This window comes from Corvus kubaryi, unplaced genomic scaffold (assembly GCF_017639235.1).
Source record: "Corvus kubaryi isolate FWS band 111438036 unplaced genomic scaffold, C.kubaryi_AGA036_p1.0 65198, whole genome shotgun sequence".
Classification (NCBI taxonomy): Eukaryota; Metazoa; Chordata; class Aves; order Passeriformes; family Corvidae; genus Corvus; species Corvus kubaryi.
This window is the reverse complement of record NW_024581831.1, coordinates 1,576-19,995: the sequence shown is the minus strand read 5'-3', so window position 1 is coordinate 19,995 and position 18,420 is coordinate 1,576. Positions and strand designations below refer to the sequence as shown.

Genomic DNA, 18,420 nt, shown 5'->3' with positions numbered 1-18,420 from the left:
TGTGCGGGGTTTCAGTGCTCCCACACCAGTCCCTGAGCTGTGGCAGACTTGTGTTTGTGGCACCAACAGTGCAACCTCTTGGTGCTCCTGGGGACTGCTGCCCAGACCCCCTCTTCCCTTCCCCAGAGAGCTACAAGTGCCCAGTTTCCCCTGGAGCCATTCCATCCCCACAGCAGGCGCTGGCCCTTCAGCTTCCCACCTGCAAGACCCCGGCAGTGATGGCTGCTTTTGCAAGGCATTGCATGGACAACCCTGGCTGCTTGTCCCTGCACCATGGGGGCAACACTTTGGCCAGAAGTGCTGGCCAGGGCTGCTCCAGGAGTAGGAAATCATCCCCCAAGGCAGGACCAACTCTTTCCATCCTGTGCCACCTCCTCGCACACTCAGCAGCTCCCAAGCATCAGCTTCCCCCTTCTCCCCACCAGGAAAGAAGAGGCCAAGCCTCTGAATGAATAAATGTCATGTTCACATGGAAGACAACATAGACAATACCAAACATCTCCTAAAACAATACAGCCTCTGCCAGCGGAAGGATGCCCAGCGCCTCCCTCGCCAGCCTAGTACAAACCAGCGTCTTCAATAGTGACACACACAAACCCCACGGGCCAAACAAAGCCACCGTCATTTTCCTGCCCAGTAGCATCTGTAAACAAAAAGAAAACATCATTTGTTGACCCCAAACATATAAAAATACTATAACAAAATGAAATACAAATATATATTAGAATCTGTAAGTATTCTGTATAAAGAGATACTTTAGCGGTTAGCGTACAGCAAGAACAGAAACACAACACAACCAAGCCCTGGGCGGGCCACAGGCAAAATGAGTCGCATCCCAGCTCCTCTGTGTGGCAGAGGAGCTCCCATGGAGAGGGCATTTGTGGCAGAAACACATCCCCGTGGTGGCGGAAACGCCCTGGATGCTAGTGGTGAGCAGGGATGGTGACAGCACCTGCAGAGCTGGGTGTATCCCGTGGAGATGCCTGGAGCCTGGCCGCAGCTGGCAGTGCAGACCTGAAGCCGAAGTGCTGGAGCAGTGTGATAGAGAGACCCAGGACTGCAGCTCTGGGATGAGTCTGTCCACCAGGGTGATGTGGTGTTTCACTGTCCAGCCATCTGCAGTGTCCCAGGTTGGGCACCCACTATCCTTGGCCCCCACAGTTGTAGAGGTGATGCTGCTGTGGATGTTGGGTGCATACTGTACCCCGGCACAAGCTCCCCATGTGCCCCTGCTCCCACACCAGCCCAGCACATGCCCTGGCACTGTGGGCTTTGGAGAGATGCTGGGTATGGGCACTTCAGTCCACAAGCTGGTGGATCCTGCCCTGGCAGTGGTGTTGGCTCCAGGCTTGCAGGTTTGGACATCTTCAGCCTCTTCAACTTGGCACGCACAAGACTGAGGCCCAGTGACGGGCATGGCAAACCTGCACCCCAGCTGTCCCAGCAGCCTCTTGCTCCTGCTGGCTGGGTCAGTGGGACATGGGGTACTTTTGCCCAGCTGCAGGCCTGCTCCCCTAGGACAGAGCCTGGAAAAAAGGGATTCCTGTGCTGCCCTCACACAGCTCCCACCTCTGAGCAGAGCCAGCTGGCTGAGCCAGGGGTATTTGGGGCCCTCTCCACATGAACGGCACAGTGCTGGCCCCCATGGCACAGGGCAAGTTGGCACTGGAACCCTCAGGGACATCTGTGCGTTGCTGCCTGTCCCCCACACAGTGTGCCTGGCGCTGCCCTGGTCCTGCTCCACCAGCGTGGCCCTGATGTGACCACAGTGGGCTGGACCCATGCGTGCCTGTGCACTGCAGAGCCCAGCCAGCATGCACGGACTGGGGGCATCACCAGAGGGTCAGGCTGTGGCCACAGAGCTGGTGACATTATCTGGGGTACCTTGGGCTCCAGCAACCTGCAGGGAGAGAGACCAGGGCTGCTGGAGGAGAGGACGGGAAACCAGGTCTGGGCTCACCAGGACTGCAGGATGCTGGCTGCACCACGCAGCCCACTGTAAGCCACAGCTTGCCATAGCTCACAAGGCTCTGCCATGTCAGGTCCCCCTCCTCCAGTCCCAGGTGTTGAAAAAGCCCTCAGATTGCTGGGCTGATGCAAGAGATAGGGATGCCGGAGGGGACTCGCTGGGGATGCAGGCACTGCCCTCCGTGGCTGTGGGGCTGCACTGGCTGGGAGGCAGAGTGCCACAGGGAGAGGATGGGGCAGCTGGGCAGGGTTCCCACTCCATATCCACACATCTGTGTAGTTGCAGTTCTTAAAAAAATTCTCTATCTACACATTTGCTTTGTTTGTGGGGTTTTTTTCCTTTTTTTTTTTTCTTTTTCTTTTTTTTCTGTTTCCTTCCCAACCTTCTAGATGCACCAGCTCTACCCTCTGCTGGGCTCCTCAGATGCAGCTGCAGTTCGGAACACCCAGAGAGCAGCATCATGCCCGCAGGGCAAAGTGAGGTCCTTGGCTTGGGGGCGTCTCCCCGCCAGCCCCCCGGCTCTGCAGGGCGGGTGGCTGCTCACAGACACTGGCTGCAGCCGCACTTGCTGGGCTTCTCCACCTCCTCCACAAAGGTCGCACCGTTGCTGCACTCGAAGGCGTATTTCCTGCGCCGGAGCCGCAGCCCAGTGCAGCAGCTGGCATCAGGGCCACCGCAGGTCCCCCGGCATTCCACCCAGGCCACCGGCCGCGTCGTCTGGCAGATGGTGTAGCCCCGCTGCACCTGGTGGTAGTCCCGCACTGGCTCCCCGCGGCACTCTGGCTCTGTGGGACAGTGGGACAGCAATGGTCAGCCTGGTGTCGTGGCATAGGGCTGCCCTCCCTGGACACCCACCTCCTCAGCACCTAACCTACCTTGGTCACAGAGGGCTCCAGTGTAGCCATCGTGGCATTCGCAGGTGGGCTGGCCACCTGGGGTGAGATGGCAGTGGCCATGGACACAGGGCTGGTGGCGGCAGGGGTCGGGTGGTTCGGCAGGCTGGTTGCAGAGCGCACCCTGGTAGCCCTCGTGGCACTGGCAGCTGTAGGAGAGGGCGTCGAGGGGCAGGCACAGCCCGTGCACACACCTGTGGGCACACGGTGCTGTCAGGACCTGCTGGCGTGGCACCAGCACGCACAGCCCACCAGCACTGAGCACGGCATGGCTCAGCACCAGTACTGCACTGGGACTGGTACAGCACCACCTGGTACAGTACAGCCATCATGGCACAGCACAGGTGTGGCTCTGGCATGGCACCACCAGCACAGAACAGCCTGGCACATCTCAGTGCTAGTGGCATGGCAGGGCACTGCTGTGGCACGGCACCACTGAGATGGCACAGGACTGACACGACACAGCACCAGGAACCAGCCATGGGGCAGGGTGGGCAGCCAGTGGGAGGGGCGGGTAGGGCAGACAATGGGGTGAGGGCACTCACTTGTGCCCCTGGCAGGGACCGCCGCGGGGCTGGTCGCAGTGGGGCCCATCCCAGCCAGGCTCGCAGTGGCAGACGGGGCCCTGGGTGCCCGAGGGCTGGCAGATGCCGTGCAGGCAGTAGAGCTTGCGGCAGGGCTCGCAGCCCGGCACCACCCCCGGCGTCATCCGCGTCTTGGTGAAGTCCTGCAGCTCGTTGTTGATGTAGAGGTTGCGGATGCATCCATGGAAGCTGGTGCCATTGAGGAGCTGCCAGAGGCGGAAGGCAGCCGAGTTGACATCCACAGGCATTCCTGGGGAGAGCAGGACCGTCAGTGCAACCGGATGCCCCTCATGCCCTCCATCACCCAGTCCATGTCCTACCTCCCACGTAGAGGGGAGCCTCACTGTTCAGCGTGTAGTGCTTGCCCGAGTTGTCCATGGTCATGGGGCTGCCACCATCAATGGACAGGTTCACCATCTGGTCAAAGGTCACCAGCTCCACGGTATGGAACTGCCCGTCGTTGATGGTCTCAGCACTGGCGGGGATGGCTGGGTCACCAGGGACGCCCCCAGGCCAAAGCAATGGGGGTGGAGGTCCCCAGTGAGTGGAGAAGGGGTGCCAGGTACCTGTAGATGGCCGAGCTGGGGTGGGTGCCAGGGTCATAGCTCACCCTCACATGGCCCTGGTACAGCTCCACAGCCATGTGGTCACTGTCACCGTTGTACAGCAGGATGCCATTGCCTTCAGCCGTGGAGACCTGCCAGAGAGAGAGGTGGGAGCCCACATCTCTGGGGCAGACCCACAGTGCCATCCCTCAATGTGCCCACGCCCCCCTAGCCCTCACCTGAAGGGTGATATTGGCCCGGGGCCAGTCTTGAAGGTCAGTGAACTGCAGGTACGTGTCACGGTCCACGAAGTTGACGCTCAGCAGCTTCTCACATTTGGGGCCGCCGAAACCAGGCAGGCACTGGCAAAGGGCGCGGGCACCCCGCTCCACACATGGGGCCCCGTTCTGGCACTCGGCTCGCTCACAGAGGCCAGGGTGGCCAGCGGTGTGGGGTGGCATCTCACAGAGCTGGCCACTGTGGGGCCAAGGGTGCTGCTGGGCTGGGAGCTGGGAAAGCACCCTACATCCTGCCCACTGCCCCATAGGGCTCTGACAGCATCCCCCTGATTTGGGGTCCCTGGGGAGGCTCTCCAGACACTGGCATCAGAGGGATGCCTGGATGCTGAGCTGTGCCCTAGGGTCCCTCCCCAGTGATGCTGGCTCTCCCCAGCCTCCACCCCTAGACACACACTCCCAGCCTCACTCCTTCCCCTCACACTGAGAATGGATGGATGGATGGATGGATGGATGGATGGATGGATGGATGGGTGGATGGGTGGATGGGTGGGTGGGTGGGTGGGTGGATGGGTGGATGGGTGGATGGGTGGGTGGGTGGATGGATGGATGGGTGGATGGATGGATGGACGGACTTGGCAGCCAGGACTTGTCCCTTCTGCACAGCAACACATAACCATCCCCACTACCCCAGGTGTCCCATGTCTTCCTGGTGGTACCTGTAGCCCTCGGTGCAGAGGCAGGAGTAGCCGTTCACCTCATCCAGGCAGCGGGCGTTGTTCTGGCACCGGTGGTCCTGGCAGTCATCGAAGTCCTCACTGCAGTTGCTCCCCACGTAGCCGGGTGCACACTCACACCTGGGGTAGGCAGGGGGCTCGAGGCTGCCCCTTCCTTCCCCCCTGCACCAGTGGGTGCCTGCTCCTCCTCCTGTCACCTGCTTCTCCATGCCCCTCACTGCAGTCCCCAAAAAGCAAATCTACCCCACCCCCAGCCAGCCAGAAAAAGCGGGTTTGGAGAGGAGGGGGCTCACCTGGGCCCCTGGCTGGTGGAGATGCAGGTGGAGTCATGCTGGCAGGGGTTGAGCTCGGCTGAGCAGAAATTGGGAGGCTGTTCACAGAATTCCCCTGCAAGGCAGAAGAAGGGGTGCCCAGCAGCTCCAGGACCAGAGGAGCAGCCCCAGTCCCCCTGGGGCAGAAGGAACCCCTGGGGGACTCAGCTTAAGGCAGGGAGCTGCCAAGCCCACAGCTTGCACCCCATGGGCACAGGGCTCTGCTCCCCTGGAGGCAGCTCCCACCTGAGCCAGGCAACTGAGGGCATCCCAGGATGTGGGGTTCAGCTGGGTGTACCCAAACTCAAGACAGCTAAACCCAGAGGCCATGCAATGGGCATTGAGACAGCAGGCAGAGGAGCTATTTAGCCCTCATGGGTAGGTAGAAGCACTGGGCACATTCTGGTGCCAGGTCTGTGACATTTGGGGATGGCTGGGCCCCATTCCAGGTACCTGTGTAGTGGGCAGGACAAAGGCAGGTGTAGTTGGTGGCACTGGGCACACAGGAGCCCCCATTCTCGCAGCTGTGCTCCTTGCAGGGGTCGCTGGTGGTGTGGCAGCTTGGGCCCTCGAAGCCCACTGGGCACAGGCACCTGCCACAGGGTTGGGGCAGTGTCAAGGAGGAAAACGAAATGGAATATTTTGGGGTGGCTCCCCCAAAATGATCAGCACAGGACCTTGGCACAGAGCACACATGCACACCAAGAGCTGGGTTTGGTGTCCTCCTGTCAAATGCTGGGCACAGGGGTGGTGCCCGAGGATGCTGTGTTGCCACGACAACAGGCTGAAAGGCCTGTCAGCTCGGAGAGGGGCTGCACAGCCTACCTCCTCACCCCAGCCTGCCAACTATTTTCAGCTCTTAATTGCAGCCTGATTCCCAGAGTGGCCTAAAGCATTCAGGGCAGTGAGGGTTTTGTGAGGGTAAGGCAGCCCAGCAGGGAGCAGCAGCGACTCCGGGACGACAGCAACCACTCCCAGTCCCAAATCCCTCTACCTCCCTGTCCTCCTGTGGTGCTGGTACCCTCCTCTCCCCCACTGACCTCAGCCTAGGAGCCTTTTGGGCTGAAGGCATGGGGAGGTGAAGTCAGACAACATGAGCTGGAGCTCCCATGTGAATGCAGTGTCCCAGCTATACGCCCAAGGGAGCATGCAGGAGGTGAAAGAAGTATCAGAACTTCTCTCCATGGGATGCCAGGGTCCCTTGCTACTGCCCAAGCATTCATCTTTCATGGATTCCTGTCCAGCACTCACCTGAACCCAGCTCCTTCCCCCTCCTGAGGCTGGCAGGTTCCCCCGTTGGCGCAGGGGTTGGAGGAGCAGCCACTGAGTGCCACCTCGCAGTCCCTGCCCTGGGGAAGGACGGAAAAGTGGGAGCGAGGAGGGTGCCACAGCACCCGCCCAGCTCTCCCCATGCCTCTCAGCAGGATGCTGTGGCACACAGGGAGGGTAGGTGGACCCGAAGACAGCAAGCCCCAGGGGCATGGCAGAGGCCCTGCTCTGCTCCCCTGCCCTCTGCAGGGACATGTCCCCAGGCACTGGGGACCCCTGGGATCAGGGTACCTTGTAGGGACCAGGGTACCTTGTAGCCACTGGGACAGGCGCAGCGGTAGGAGCCAAGGGGGTCATTGTGGCAGGTGCCCTGGTTCTGGCAGGGGCTGGAGAGGCAGGGATTGCACTTGGCCTGGACGCTCAGGGCGGGTGGGCCTGTGAGACGGGAGGCACGGAGATGACCATCAGTGCAAGGAGTGATGGGGACACGTCCTTTTGTGGGCACCAATGTGGGGGTAAAGCTGGCACCCCACCGATGTGGGGGAAAAGTGTTGCTGGGAGCAGAGCCTGTCCTGCCAAGGGGCTGTGCACCAGGCAGTGGGACAGGCATCAGTTTGCTCAGTCACCAGGGATGTGCCACCAGGCAGGTAAGAGGATGGAAGCATGCTGCTCCCCCTCCTCCACAAGGCAGCTCAACAGATGAAATCCTGGAGCCAGCCAGACTCACAAAGCATTGCTCTGCTGGGTGCCCAGGGGAGGGCATGGATAGACAGCGTGGGCACCTCTCACCTTGGCACTCAAATTTCTTGGCAGGGGTGGTGAGCAGCAGCTTTCCTTCCATGTCGGGGGGCCCAGCGCAGCGGGCAATGCCTGGCTCCTTGTAGCCCGTCTTGACCCAGCTGGAGAGCCAGCGCAGGTTGCAGCTGCAGTACAGGGGGTTGGCCCCAATGGCTCTGCATGAGGAGAGGGGCAAAATTGCACCTGCTGCCACACAGAGGGAACTGGGCACAACTCTGTCACTTGACCGGGATGCCACATGATGGGCAAAACAGTCCTCCTCCATTTCTGGACCCACCAGAGGTGCTGCTCACAATGGGAGGACTGGGACACACAGCCCCACAATGCTGCCCAGTTAGACCACCCTGCTGCCAGACCCACAGCCCATGCAGTGCTTCGTGCTCTGCCCTCTTCGGGCTCTCCTCCACTGTCCACACAGAAATTCTCGGCAGTCCCTCTCCAGTACATGGGCAAAGCTGCCTGGGGCCAGCAAACTGGACAGAGTACCTTGAGGCCATGCAGAAATAACAGGACCTGCATGGGAGCTGCAGGGCCAGCCCGGGCTCTGCCACACAAGCCTGCAGGACAGAGACACAGGAGTGGGCTGGTGGGAATGAGCAGTGGGTCACGGCCAGAGCTTGTGCAGACAGCATTGGGGGAAAGTGAAGAATTGCTCTGGGAAAGGAGGAGGAGGATGGAGGGTTGCTCTGCTCCACAGCAGAGAAGGGTACGGAAACAGTGGAATTTGTGGGAGGCGGAGGGCCTGGGTGTCTCTTTGAATCCTCCTTGACTGCAAAGGTCAGCAGTGATGGAGGGCTAATGTGACCAACACATGTGACAAAGGAAGGAGATGGCAGCCCAGAGGGCAGGCAGTAGGGACAGCAGATCTGCTGGGGCTGACAAACCCAGTCCTACAGCACCCACAGCGCTGGCTGTGGCACAGCTCAGCCTGTGGGAACCAGCAGTGCCGGCTGGCAGCAGTGAAGGCAGCACAGCCAAGGGAAATTGGAGCAGAGCAAGCAGTGTTGCTCCCCAAAAAACAAGGAGGCCAGGATTGGAAATCAAGATGCTCTTTGCAGACTGACAGAACAGCCTGAGACCCCCAGGATGCCAGGAGCAGGCAGCTGGGAACAGCTTAGCAGAGACAGGGAGGGGACCAAAAAGACACTACGAGCAAAGTTAAACCCTGGCCCCGGGTGGTGGGTATAGGGCAGTGCTCCTGGGGTGCAGGCTCACTCAAAGAGGGGCTGAAACACCACCACTGGCAGGAGGATACCTGATGACAGACTGGGGGGCTGTTGCAGGGAACTGCACTGGCAGAAGGCAAGCAACACGCTGGTGTGTGTCAGAGCAGCCCCTGGCAAACCACAGCTGCGACACTACTTTGCATGGCTTGACCTACATCTTGGGGGACCCCAGAGATCTGGTGGGTTGGGGAAGGATCCTACACCACATCTACCTAAGACCATAGGGACATCCCAGCAGCACTGGGAGACTCAGCGGCACATCTGGATCTGAGCCTGAGCATGGGCAGCAGGTCACAGCGCTATCCAACAAATGATGTCACAGGTACCAGCCCAGAGAAGACGGGAGAAGGCAGCTCACCCTCCAGGGAAGCCAAGCTCAGCCCAGTGGTTTTTAAAGGTCTGTGGAGCCTGCATCCAGCCCCGAGCCCCGAGGAGTGGGAGGAGATACTCACAGGTGGGACAGGGAGGTGACATCTGCGAAGATGCCCTCAGGGAGGCTGGAAATGTCATTGCCATGGAGAGACCTGAAGAGAACACAAGGTCCTTTGATGCCCAGGGCTCCAAGGTGGGCAGCAAGGACTGCAGCCCCACCCCACGGGTCCGGGTGTGGGTGGCAGAACTGGACCCCCACCACAGTGTCACTGTAGCAAATGCACCGTCTGCTCCGAGAGCATATGAACCTTCCTATGCTCCTTCTGCAGCCTCTACCTTGCCCACCTGCCTGCACCCAGCTCCAAGCAGGCACAGGGGACACAGGGACACAGGCAGCAGCAGAGAAGGAGCCAAGCAGGGCTGTGAGCAGGGCTACGGGCCGGTACTTACAGCAGCCGCAGGGAGCGGAGGCCCTCGAAGGCCAGTGGAGGGATGCACTGCAGGGAGTTGTAGCTGAGGATCCTGCGGAGGGAAGCAGACAACACAGCTGTGTGTGTTGCAAGGAACCCGCCCTGGGCTACACGCTGCCCCTGCGTGAGCTGCATCTCAAACCACAGCTTCACCCAGGCCGAGGGTGGAGACCCTGGTGTCCCCAGCACCCCCCAGGCTTTGGGGTCCCCTAGAACAGCCCACATGGCTCAGCTGGGCTGCAGCCCCGTGTGGCACTGCAGGGACCGCACTTACAGGGTGGTGAGCTGGCTCATGTTGGTGAAGGAGGAGTTGCTCAGGGAGCTGATCTTGTTGTTGCTCAGATCGCTGGAAAACAGAAACCCCAGGTCTTGGAGCCAGCTGGGCGCTGTCCCCTCTCCCTGCTCCCCAGCCTGCTCAGCTGGAATGGGGTGCAAACAGCAGCAGAGCACAGCATCCAAGGGAGCAGCAGGGCTGTCGCACAGGGTGATGGCAGCAATGCCACTTGTCCCCCCTCTATTCCATGCCAGGTGGTGAGCAGCCAGAGGCTGAGCATCACTGCCAGCCAGCTGTGTTCCAGAGCAGAGGGGGGACACAGAGGGATGCCAGGGGTCCCCTAACACTGCCAGACCCCTCCTCAGGATCACACACCACAGAGACAGCCCCTGCCCTCACCCACAAGTTCCAGCAATGCCTCCAGCTGCCTGGGCTCCTGCTCCCGGCTACTTACACAAGCTGCAGATACTTGAAGGTAGAGAGTTGCCCCGGGACCTGAGTGAACTGGTTTCCATCCAGGTAGCTGCAAGGGACAACAAAAGCACCTTGGGGCGAATGAGAAGCAGGAGATCCCTCCCTCTGTCTCCCCTTTCATGGGCTTAGGACTGCAAGAAGCATCTCCAGCATGACCTCCCTCCTGGACCCAGGGCCCAAGGTGCTCTCGGGGGACTCCTAAGCTGGCAGGGGAGCTAGAGTGTGAGTGCATTAGCACACCTGAGTTTGGAGGCACGTCCCTGGGGATGCTCTCCCAGCAGCCAACGCGTGCAAGCACAGCCAGCCACGTGCCACATTTACACATGCGATGTGAGCGTGGGAGGCTGTAAGTGCTCCCAAGGCATGTGTGAGCATGTGAGAGATGGCGGAGGATGCAGAGAGAGGAGGAGTGTGCAAGACAGCGGGGGGGGGCGTGTGCAGGGGTGGTAGGTATATATATGTATATATATCTGTGCCCAGCCAGTGCCTGCAGCCCCTGCGCACAGGACCTGCTGCCATCGCTCATCCCAGAGGGGTACAGAGCCGCTTTCGCAGCGATGGGCATCACGGAGCCTGCACATCCAGCTCTGGCATGGCTGCGTGGGTATCTCCCTGACACCCACGGTGACGGGTGGCTGACCCCAGGCAAACCACATCCCATTGCCCACGTGCTTGGGGCTAGCACTGCCAAGGCATCCCTGCAGCTGTGGTGAGAGGGGATGGCAGAGGCAGAGTGCCCCTGTCCCTGCTGCCGATGGCAGGCTCCTGGGAACCACAGAGCCCTGAGCTGCATGGCTGTGTGGGAACCACAGCTGCAGGGGGTGGTTGTCCCTTGCTGTCCCTTCCCAAGGGCCAAAGACAAGGGTCCCAGCTGCTGGGTGACAACACCTCTTGCACAATACCCTTGATAGCCCTGAATTGTAAGAGAGACTCTTGCTGAGCCACTTGCTGGTGTTGGGGCTGGATGGGATCCCTTGGATGGCTGGGGGTCCTACTCCCACTACCAGGCCAGAATGGGGGTGTGGGGAGGAGCCCAGGAGTCTCTACCCTGACACCTGCAACCCCACAGCAGAAGCCCCTCACCCAAAGCTGTAAAGTAGATGGAGGGTTAGGGGGAGAGCTTGGGTACTCGCCCACTACTCACAGCTCTGTGACATTCTTGGGGATCCCCTTGGGCAGGGCCTTGAGGTGCTTGTTGCTGCAGCGGACAACAGTGTCGAGGCAGGTGCATTCCTGCGGGCACTGGGGCCGGGGGATGCAGCTGGTCTCCTCCTTACCTGCACCAGGCATGGAAAGCCACTAAGTCACCAGGGTCCAGCCCTTGGGCATCACGTGAGGCCAGATTCAATGCCTTGTGCCTGCCTAGGATGGCTCCCCTCCCATGCCAACCATTCTCCCCTGCCTCCAAAACAGGATGTTGCAGGCAAGAGCAGTCAGGAGTTAGCAGTGCAGGAATTGCTCCTGCACCCAGAAATTGCCTGCCCCACTGGTGTGGATACCACCAGCTCAAGGCTGCTCTGATTTTCACCATTTTCATGCAAAAATGCAGTCACAGGGACAACAGAGGTAAAGGCACAGAAGAAGGGGCTCAGCCCTGCAAATCCTCCTGAAACAACCTCCTTCATCCATCTCCCAGACACAGGTTAGATGGAGCTGAGCCTATGCTGAGCAGCCAGAGGAGCTGGCACTGCTCCCCCTCCCTGCCATGATGCTGGAATCCTGCGGGAGAGGCATCCCTGGGACAACCGTATGCTATCTCGCAGCGTTAGGAAAGGCGCAGGATACAACCCTTCAGTCTTTGACGTGGTGGAGGAGGGAAAGCAGAAGAAAGGATGATTTGTTTGTAAATATTTTCCAGAGGGCTCAAAAGCTGCTCTAAATTTAAAAAAAAATATATAGAAAAAAGGTTTTTTCCCCACGCACACTCCCCGTCTGCTCCATCTGCCCAGCTCTGGTGCATGTGCAAGGCTGAGAAGGGAAGGCGGGAAGGAACAGGATGAATCCCAGTGGGCTTTGCCTCCACATCTGCTCCTGTCAGCACCCAGGGCACAGCGTTTGCCAGCACAGACTCACCTACATACAAGAGCCTCAAGGTGCAGTGGTTGCAAACCCCTCTCCTGGCTCCAGAGTGGATATCTGAGTGCAGCCCCAAGGGCTGGGTACCAGGGAGGGAAACTTGTATCGTTAGGGGAGAGCATTCATGGAGCCCCCTTAACTTGCCAAGGGCACATCCTGGTGGCAAGGATGGTGCTGGGACAAGGAGCACAGTATCATCCTGGGAGGAGCAGCCTGGTCTCCCCTCACCCTCAGCACCGCAAGGCCCACGAGTTACCTTCCTCACACCTGAAGTCGGGGAAAGCCACATCCTGGAGTGGGATCTGCCGGAGGAAGTCGGGGTTTTGGCACCGAGGGTTCCCTGTCACGATCTTCCTCTTGCGCAGCCAGTCCCCCAGCCAGGCCAGCTGGCAGTTGCAGTTGAAGGGGTTGGCGAGCAGGTTCCTGCACATGGGAAGGAGCACAAGGGCAGCACCCGAACAGCCACCAGGCAAGGGGACCTGCAGCCCTCCCATGTCATGTGGACAGGCTGGGAGCATTCCCCCGGAGCCCAGGACATACAGTGTGGAGAGGGACTGCAGCGTGTCAAAGGCACCCGGTGCAATTGTGCTGATCTGGTTGTCGTACAGGGAGAGCAGGCGCACGTTGCGCAGCCCTGTGAAGCTGTCGTTGTGGATGCAGCTGATGCGGTTGTTCCTCAGCATTCTGCAGAGGGAAGAGAACAAGGGCACCTACAACACGGGCAGGCGCCATGGGGGAACCCACCTTAGCAGTGCCCGGGCTGTGCCCACCTCAGTGCTGGGCAGCAGAATGAGCCTGAGCAAGTCCCTGAGCAGCAAAAGCCTGCCCCCCCCAGCACTGGATACAGCCAGCTGGTGGGCAAGGCACTCCTGAGGTGGCCCTGCAGGGAGGCAAGGAGTAGGGATGTTCCCATCCGGGTGCTCATGGAGGAGAGGGGACTCACAGTGTCCTCAGCCCGTCCAGGCCCCTGAACATGCCGCTCCGCACAGACTCCAGCTGGTTGACAGTGAGGTGCAGCTCGTTGACAGAGGATGCCCCCTCGAATGCCCCATCCTCAATTTCTGACACCTTGTTGTTGCTGAGGTTGCTGTGAAGAGGAAAAAGCAGGCTGGGATGAGGGCTCTGCCTTGACCTCATCCTGAACTTTGCCTCCTCCAGATCCCACTAAGCACCCTGTGATGCCAGTCCCTCAGAGGACCCTCAGGCTGGGATGTGGCCTCCATTTCATGCCTCTGTCTGCCCTGGCATCAGAACCCCCATGTGCCTTTCCAGCCCTCAGATACTCCTGACATGGCTGTGCCTGCCCAATACTCACATTTTCTTCAGATGTGTGAGTTTCTTGAAAATGCCAGTGGCCTCCAGGATGGAGATTTCATTGTTGTTCAGGCGTCTGGAGTGGGCAGCAGTGAAAAGAGCTCAGCAGATGGCTGCAAAGTGCTGGCACAGCCAAACCCTGAGCCAAACCCCAATGCCAGCAAGATGCCTGCTGCAGAAGGGAAGGCAGAGTGAGCGAGGAGACTCTTACAGCTCAGCTGTGGACTGTGGGATGCGATCTGGGATCTTGGTGAGTTTCAGGTTGGAGCACTCGACCACACCGGATTCACAGCGGCATTTTGGGGGGCAAATCACGTCACTGTTGCATTCACTGTTCAGCTGGTAATCCTCTGTCCCTGTGTGTTTGTGAAGGCAGCATGGGCTCCCACGGGCAGAGGCACAGGAGGCTGCACCTGCCCCGTCTCCCTCTGATCCTCCCACATCCCTACTCGGTCTCATTCTCTTCCCCAGCTCCCCTCATTCCAGCCCCTGTGCACATATTACTCTTCTCCACACCCAAAGCAGCTTATCTGCAGGGATATTTGTCCTGGGTACACTGGGTGCTGCACTGCCCACCACCCTCCTGTGAACAGAGCTGAACCCTGGAGACGCCTCTCTGCCTGCCCACGCAGGTAACGGCACAATGGGAGATGCCACAACGCATCCTGGTACCCAGCACATGGGAAATGAAGCGTGGTTCTGCTGGGCCAGACCACAGAGCTCTCGCACAACACCCCTGCAGGCAGCCTGGCCAAAAGGGCACCATGTACACACCCATGTACACGTGTGTGGCTCCTCCGCTCACCTGGGATGAAGTACTGCTCTTTGGCTGTGGAGAAAAAAGCACATCAGCCTTCTGCACACAGACACCAGGCTGCAACAGGGCCGAGCACAGCCGGGCTGCAGGATGCCTGTGACAGGGCTGGGGACAGCTCTCACCCGAGCAGCGGAACTTCTTGCTCTTGATCTGGCCGATGCGCTTGTTGGCCAAGCGCCGGGGGCTGGCACAGCGGGCTCCGCTGGTCTCCACAGGGTTGGCACGGAGGAAATCTGCCAGCCACTTCAGGTTGCAGTCACAGATGAAAGGGTTCTGGGCCAGGTGCCTGTGCCAGGGACAGCGGGTGACACATTGCCAGGGACAGTGGGTGACACACCACCAGAGGCAGTGGGTGATCACCAGCTCCAGCCCTGGAGATGCTTTTCCCCCAGAGGCTCGACTGCCCAGGCATGGGAGCTGGTGCGGACACTCACAGAGTCTGGATGGCCCGCAGGGAGGTGAACGTGCCTTTGGCCAGGCTCTGGATCTTGTTGTCATAGAGTGAGAGCAGCGAGAGGTTCTGCAGGTCCTGGAAGGCATCTGCCCGCACACAGTTGATCTTGTTGGCATTGAGAAGCCTGGCAGGGAGGGAGGGATGTGAGTCTGGGGACCCCCCTTCACTGCACCATGGGTGCTAGGCACCTCAGTCCTGCTTCCCTGTGTCCCTGAAAAGCATCCCACACAGCCACTGGCGTCTTACAGCAGCTGCAGCGCAAAAAGTCCTCCAAAGACACCCTTGGGGAGGTCCGTGATCTTGTTGCCATACAGCACCCTGGGAAAGAAAGGCCAGTGTGTGAGATGAGAAGAGCAGTGTGGGCCATGGTTAAGGGGGTGCAACATCCACCCCACCCCATCCACACCAGTGTAGGCACTTACAGAGAGTTCAGAGAGCGCAGCCCCTGGAAGGCATCAGGGGCGATCTCCGAGATCTGGTTGTTGCTCAGGTCTCTGAAACCCAAAGGGAGAAGGTGGCCTGGTACCCTCTTCTCTTGTGCCATGTCCTCACCCTTCTGCTAGTTCCAGGGGACCACCCCCAACACCCAATATCCAGAGCTGGGGTTATCCAAGACCAGTGCTGCCATGTGGGGCACCCATGTCACAGCAGTGCCCCATGTCTGTCAGCTCTCAGCAGTGGCCGGCAGGGTGAAGGGTATTGGGTTTCAGGATGAGCTGGTAGAGGCTGCACACTTACATCCTCCGCAGCTTCTTGTAGGGTGAGAAGGCTCCTGGGGGGATGGACTTGATGCCGTTGAGTTCCAGACGTCTGCAAAGAGAAGACGGAGACATGAGGGCTCTAGGGCTGGCCAAGCCCCAGAACCCCACCGACAGAGCTGGGGGCTGCAGGACCTACGGCCGCAGTAAGCTACCCCACATGTGTGGAAATATTCTGCCCAGAGACAACTTGCATCCTGTGGTTGGGGCTTTCTCCATCAGGGAGAGGTGCCACGGGTAGGGGAACCATGGTGGCTGGGGTGGGGGAAGCACCTCTCCTCCCCAGCACCTTGGGTTTGGGGGTGCCTGCTGCCTCCCACATGCTTTGTGCACCATCCCAGAACGGGCTTTGCACCATAATTGGATTCCTCTAAGGAGATTGTTTCTCTATTTACATTTTTAATGCAGCTAAATCCAGGGCTAAATCTAGGCAGTGTGAGAGAAGGGCAAGGAAGGCCTGCTGCCCTATGGAGCAGCTGAGCTGTGGGGCTTGCTCCTGTGTTCCCAGTGCCTTGAGCCACCCAGAGCCCCATGCTGATGGTGTGGGGCCATACTCACATCTCTGTCATGGTCTCGGGCAGGTTGGCGGGGATGGCCGTGAGCCCCTTGCCCCGACAGTCCACAATGCCATTGCTGCAAGTGCACATGGCTGGGCAGGAGCCAGAGGACAAGCTGCAGAGCTGGGCATGTGCTGGGTCCGTTTGTCCTGCCAGGGAAGCAGCCAGCATTGGAATTGCAAAGAGCTGAGCCAGGCCAGTATGTGCCAGTACCCTGAAGAAGGGACCTTGGTGACAGCTCAGCATGCAGGGACAGTTCATGGCACCCTTGAGGGGGTGCATAAGGTCTTAGTGCACCCCAACCCCCTGCAAAAGCTCCAAAGGCACAGACTGATGTACTGTCACACTGATAGGGTGGCATTGTCCCCATATTTTCCCCATACCAAGGACTGTGCTGACCTGAGAGGAACCCACAGCGTGGGTTCTGAGGCTCTGAGCTGGGGCACATAGCAGGGAGCAGAGATGGGGTGCATTGGTGGCACAAGCCTTGTCCCCCCGGCCCATATCCCTGCCCTGGCACCCACCACCTCCCCTGCCCCCCTCACCAGAGCAGCTGAACTCGTTCTTTTGGATCTCAGCCACGTTGAGGCCGCGAAGCTGGGCAGGAGCAGCGCACTGGGTGAAGAGCCCGATGGTGGGGCGCTGGCGCAGCCACTGCGAGAGCCAGGCCAGGTGGCAGTCGCAGAAGAGATGGTTGGAGTGCAGGCGGCTGCAAGCGAACAGGGCAGTCAGCAGCCACAGGACAGCTCCTGCCCACCCCACTGCCCTCTGGCTGCCCCAGCCTAGCTCATTCCAAAGGGTGGGCGCATTCAGACGGAGATACAGAGGGGCCTAAGAGCATCTGCGCCTGTTGCCAAGGCCACCATGCTTGGGATGCTCTGCAGGGGTGTCCCCTCCATACCCTCCCCATGGTGCTGTCCCAGCACTACTGAGCCACCAGCACCAGCAGCAGAGCTGGGGACATCCCACTCTAGCCCAGGAGGTGACTCCCACCACCACCACGGCCCAGGCACTCACAACGTTCGCAGCTTGGGCATGTGGTTGAAGCTGGACACAGGGATTGAAGTGATATTGTTGTTATTCAGGGTCCTGCAGGAAGACAAAGAAGGGCAGGTCAGGGCAGACAGGCTGTAAAAGGGAACGTGAGACAGTCTAGGTGGCACCAACCCCTGGGAACAACCTGGCATAGGGTTAATGGATGGAGAACTACAGGCTGGGGACAGCCCAAACCCCCAGCAGGACTTGCTGTCCTTTCCAGGCTTCGACTCCCCACAGCCAGTGGCACCCAAGTGGCCCCCTGGGGCATGATCCAGCCCTGGAGCACAGCTCTGCAGCAGTGGTACCAGAACCCTGCTCAGCCCCTGCTCCAGCCCAGGGAGAAATGGCATGCTGGGGATGTCCTTGTAGCACCTCAGCAAGTGGGGACACCCAAGGACACTCTCATCCTTCATGGGGTTGCAGGCTGGAGGCTCCAGCATGTCCCCAGTCACTTACAAGACCTCCAGCCCCCGCAGGGCACGGAAAGCCCCATCTTCAATGCAGCTGATCTGGTTCTTGTCCAGTTGGCTGCAGGAGAAAGAGAGAAAAAAGGAGAATTGTTGGGACAGCCCAGGCAGAGAGCAATCAAGTACTCCTGATCACTTCCAGTACCTTCTGCCACTGGACCTGACCCCAAACTCCCTCACGCCCAACACTGCCAGGACTCACAGGTTCTTGAGGTCGGTAGCCCCACGGAATGCTTTCCTGGGGATGGCCTGGATGAAGTTCTCACTCAGGTCCCTGCAGAAGGAAGAGGCAGGAAGGAAAATGAGCAGTGCCCGCAAAGAGTGATGTCCCCTGGGAGCAGGGCACCACAGGCAGCGGCACACCCCGGCACTCAGTGATCCCTCAGGGACTCCGACACAGTGTAATTTGGCTGCAGGTCCTTGGCTGACCACTGCTCTGCTGGCTGTTCGGAGGCAAGTCTGGCTCCATCCATGGTGGCTGAAAGTGACTGGGGCTCCCTGGGCACTGCAGTCCCTGGCTCTGACAAGCAGAGCTGAGTGGCACAGCTCTGGGAAAACCCTCCATACTTAAATACTCTCTGACTGCTATAATTACAGGTCCCTGCTGATTAACTGGTAATTATACTTAGTGGCTCCAGGAGGAATTCCTATGGAGCCTGACCTACACTTCAGAGGGCACAAATAATTGGGTCATTATTTACTTCATCACTGCAAGGTACTGTCTGTGTAGTCACCTGCTCTGCAATGCCAGGGCATGCCAAGCCAGCAAGGGCTCTGTGTT

At 59.5% G+C, this 18,420-nt stretch overlaps 2 protein-coding genes across 2 annotated transcripts; both read right to left on the bottom strand.

Annotated features, from left to right (window-relative positions):
- Positions 1–443: 443 nt before the first annotated feature.
- On the bottom strand, positions 444–1,816 carry LOC121673109. Its single transcript, XM_042046170.1, has 2 exons — positions 953–1,816; positions 444–643 (listed from the first exon to the last, which is right to left on the bottom strand). Exons 1-2 carry the CDS (start codon positions 1,814–1,816, stop codon positions 503–505), a joined length of 1,005 nt encoding a protein of 334 aa, XP_041902104.1. The 3' UTR covers positions 444–502.
- On the bottom strand, positions 444–18,159 carry LOC121673107 (slit homolog 1 protein-like; the record flags this gene model as incomplete). The annotated part of the gene is made up of 33 exons (XM_042046163.1): positions 444–2,754; positions 2,845–3,056; positions 3,408–3,696; positions 3,767–3,921; positions 4,013–4,143; positions 4,231–4,468; positions 4,947–5,084; positions 5,258–5,351; positions 5,729–5,868; positions 6,527–6,624; positions 6,855–6,979; positions 7,334–7,497; positions 9,021–9,092; positions 9,391–9,462; positions 9,685–9,756; positions 10,139–10,207; positions 11,303–11,435; positions 12,491–12,657; positions 12,775–12,918; positions 13,178–13,321; positions 13,550–13,624; positions 13,760–13,904; positions 14,354–14,377; positions 14,488–14,651; positions 14,800–14,943; positions 15,066–15,137; positions 15,242–15,313; positions 15,558–15,629; positions 16,136–16,283; positions 16,680–16,843; positions 17,152–17,223; positions 17,629–17,700; positions 17,842–18,159. Coding segments are annotated over 33 exons (4,444 nt in total), but the record flags the coding sequence as incomplete, so codon positions are not given.
- Positions 18,160–18,420: the final 261 nt, after the last annotated feature.

Excerpts from the sequence above, each read along its gene's own strand:
- LOC121673109 (XM_042046170.1), bottom strand. The coding sequence starts at position 1,816 with ATGCTGGCTGGGCTCTGCAGTGCACAGGCACGCATGGGTCCAGCCCAC. Across the intron at positions 644-952 it reads GGATACACCCAGCTCTGCAG|ATGCTACTGGGCAGGAAAAT; the intron begins GTGCTGTCACCA and ends TTTTGTTTACAG.